General features: G+C 38.4%; 1 protein-coding gene across 1 annotated transcript; it reads right to left on the reverse strand.

The window, feature by feature from the left end:
• Window positions 1-1,582: 1,582 nt before the first annotated feature.
• Window positions 1,583-2,604, reverse strand: LOC108285870 (ribosome biogenesis protein NSA2 homolog). Its single transcript, XM_037729508.1, has one exon. The coding sequence runs from the start codon at window positions 2,561-2,563 to the stop codon at window positions 1,850-1,852; it is 714 nt and encodes a 237-aa protein (XP_037585436.1). The 5' UTR covers window positions 2,564-2,604; the 3' UTR covers window positions 1,583-1,849.
• Between the last annotated feature and the right edge of the window lie 620 nt (window positions 2,605-3,224).

Below are 3,224 nucleotides of genomic sequence, written 5' to 3' on the forward strand. Positions count from 1 at the left end.
TTCGCTGTTGTTACCCAGGCTGGAGTGCAATGGCGCGATCTCGGCTCACCGCAACCTCCACCTCCTGGGTTCAGGCAATTCTCCTGCCTCAGCCTCCTTAGTAGCTGGGATTACAGGCACGCACCACCATGCCCAGCTAATTTTTTGTATTTTTTTAGTAGAGACGGGGTTTCACCATGTTGATTAGGATGGTCTCGATCTCTTGACCTCGTGATCCACCCGCCTCGGCCTCCTAAAGTGCTGGGATTACAGGCTTGAGCCACCACGCCCGGCCTAATTTATTGTTTTCATGCATTTTAAATTTTACTTATACTTAAGACTACACAGTACATAACTATGTGCAGTTGCATTTATTTTATTGCTCTTTAATTTAGTTTTTCTTCATATCTTTTTAGATCTCCTCGTTTCTTCTGGGATCTTTTCCTCTTTGTCTGAAGAAATTTCTTTAATATTTGTTTTAGGATAGGTGTGTTGATGACAAATTCTTTCATATACAGTTTTTCAAATAAATGTCCTCGTTTGTCTTTGTTTGGAAGGATATTTTCAGTGCCTTTAGGGTCCACAATTTGTAGTTATAGTTTTTATTCCCTTAAAATGTGATTCCCTTGTCTTTTGGATTCATGTTGAAACATGTCAGCTGTCAGGAATGAATATTTGAAAGCAATTTGTGATTTTCTTTTAACTTTTAATGATTTTTCTTTGTCTTTGGTTTTTAGTAGTTGAATTGTGGCATGCTGAAGTCTAGTTTTCTGTATATTTGTCATGATGGGTTCAAAAAGTTTTTTATGGGTTGTGTTAGTTTCACGCTGTCTTATAAAGACATACCCAAGACTGGGTAATTTATAAAGAAAAAGAGGTTTAATGTACTCACAGTTCCACATGGCTGGAGAGGCTTCACAATCATGGTGGAAGGCAAAGGAGAAGCAAAGGCATGTCTTACATGGCAGCAGGCAAGAGAGCATGTGCAGGGGAATGCCCTTTATAAATCCATTAGATCTTGTGAGACTTTTTCACTATCACAAGAACAGAATGGCAAGGACCTGCCCCCTGACTCAATTACTTCCCACTGGGTCCCACCCATGACATGTGGGAATTATGGGAGCTACAATTCAAAATGAGATAAGGGTAGGAACACAGCCAAACCATATCAAAGGGGGTGTTGCTTTTGTCAGTTTTTGGAAAACTGTCAGCCATTGTCTCATGAAATACTACTCCTAAACTGTTTTTCCTTCTTTTCTCTTTCTGAACTTTAGTTACATATAATTTCGATCTTTTGAATATTTTCCAATATCTCATATGTTCTTTTTGCCATTTTCATTGTTATTTTTCACCATGCCTTAATTTATCTAACTCTTTCATCCCCCTCCTTTTGCACTGTTCTATTCTCTACCTCCATGAGGTCAAATTTTCAAACGTCTCCATATGAATGAGAACATGCAATATTTGTCTTTCTGTTCCTGGATTATTATTCACTTAACACAGTATCCTTTAGGCTGATATATGTTGCTGCAAATGACAAAATTTCGTTCTTTTTTGTGGCTAAATGATGTTCCACTGTGTGTATATGCCACATTATTATTATTTTTTTCAATCAGTTTTATTAACATGGGGGTCTAAGTAGATTTCAAAATAAAGACCATTTATGCAACGGGACCATTTTAATGTTTACAATAAATCTCGATTGCAGACTGTATGGCTGTTTGGTAGTATTGAGAAACAGTACAGTAATGGCAGTTTTTCCAATTGTTGTGTAGTCCTCTAATTATATATTAAATTGCTGTCAAACCAGTAAGACTGCATTTATGCATCCATCATTTTCAGGATTGTTCGTAACCTGGGCATACTTTCCTCAAATAACTTTGCCTCCTTGCGTCACAAGGCCCAGTTTTCTCACATTTACTTCAATGACAGTACCTTTGGTAATAACACCCAAAGTTGTATACAGTGGGGATGAGGGATTCTTCTTTACACCAAATATTGGTAGGCAAAAGGTGGCTTTCAGTTCAGGATGTGTCACATGGGCTTTCTTGAAATGTAAGCCCATTGGCCTTATGAATCTTTCATATTTAGGTGGTTTTCTTGTAAAGCCATCTCCAACAAAGCATACTTTAGTAACCATCCTCTTCCATGCCGTCTTCTTTCTCTTTCCTGTTCGAATAACTTTTAATACTCCTGTTTCTCCCTGGGCACGGACTTTAGGCAGAGGGACGTCCCATTTTCCCGCCTTCTCTTTTGGTTTCTGTTTAATCATGTCGGAAGCTACTTTAGCTCGAGATTGTCCTTCTCTGTCCAGCAGATAGGCAGGTACTGCTCCCTGTGGAGTCTTCTCATCATTCTTTTGTTTGGTGTTTCTCTTTTCATGCATCTTGATAGTCTTTTTCATTTGTATTTTCTCAGCATGGTGCTGTTTATGGTAAAGCTTAGCTTTCAGACCAGTCATTTTCTTTGCCTTCTTTGAACGTTCATGAGCCTCTTGACTTTCCTTCTTTCTCTTTTTCTCATGGTAATCCAAACTGTATCCATAGCATTTGCGATGTAATTCAATATATTCGTTCTGTGGCATGGTGATAGCCGCAGAGCCGCCACGAGCGGCCCCTGGGGCATAAAAATGCTCTTAATTTTCGGGTCTCTGAGACCCACAAGCCGACACCACGCAGGCCACGACAGGAGAACTATGCCACATTATTTTAGATGGACACTTCGATTGGTTTCATATTTTGGCTATTGTGAATGGTGCTGCAATAAACATGGGAGGATTTTTGTCATCTGATTTCTTTTATTTTCGATATATACCCAGCAATAAGATTGCTAGATCATATGAAATTTTTGTTTTTAGTTTTTTGAGGAATTTACATATTTTTCTACAACAAGGTTTATTACTAGACATTCTGTAGAATTGCAATAATTCTGATAAGATACTCTTGAAAGGACACTTGCCCAGTAATGGCATCTTCACCAATGAACCAATGATGACTCTGGCTTTGATCTTCTGAAACTAATGAACTCTGTTTCTAAGCAGCTTAGATGAATCTTTCTCTTTTTAACCAATAAAAGCTCCCCTTTACCTTCCCCATTGGATGTACCAGTTCATGCACCCCTGGTTGTAATCCTCATTTCTCATTCCTGAATGAACTCAATGTATCTGGACATTTCTCTAATGTCAGAGAAATGTCAGTTCTCTTTAAAAATTTTCAGTAAGTTTTTGAGCGAACAGGTGGTGTTTT

This window comes from Cebus imitator, unplaced genomic scaffold (assembly GCF_001604975.1).
Source record: "Cebus imitator isolate Cc_AM_T3 unplaced genomic scaffold, Cebus_imitator-1.0 Scaffold309, whole genome shotgun sequence".
Lineage (NCBI taxonomy): Eukaryota > Metazoa > Chordata > Mammalia > Primates > Cebidae > Cebus > Cebus imitator.

Bases quoted from the DNA above. Each gene is read 5' to 3' on its own strand.
- LOC108285870 (XM_037729508.1), bottom strand. From the start codon at position 2,563: ATGCCACAGAACGAATATATTGAATTACATCGCAAATGCTATGGATAC.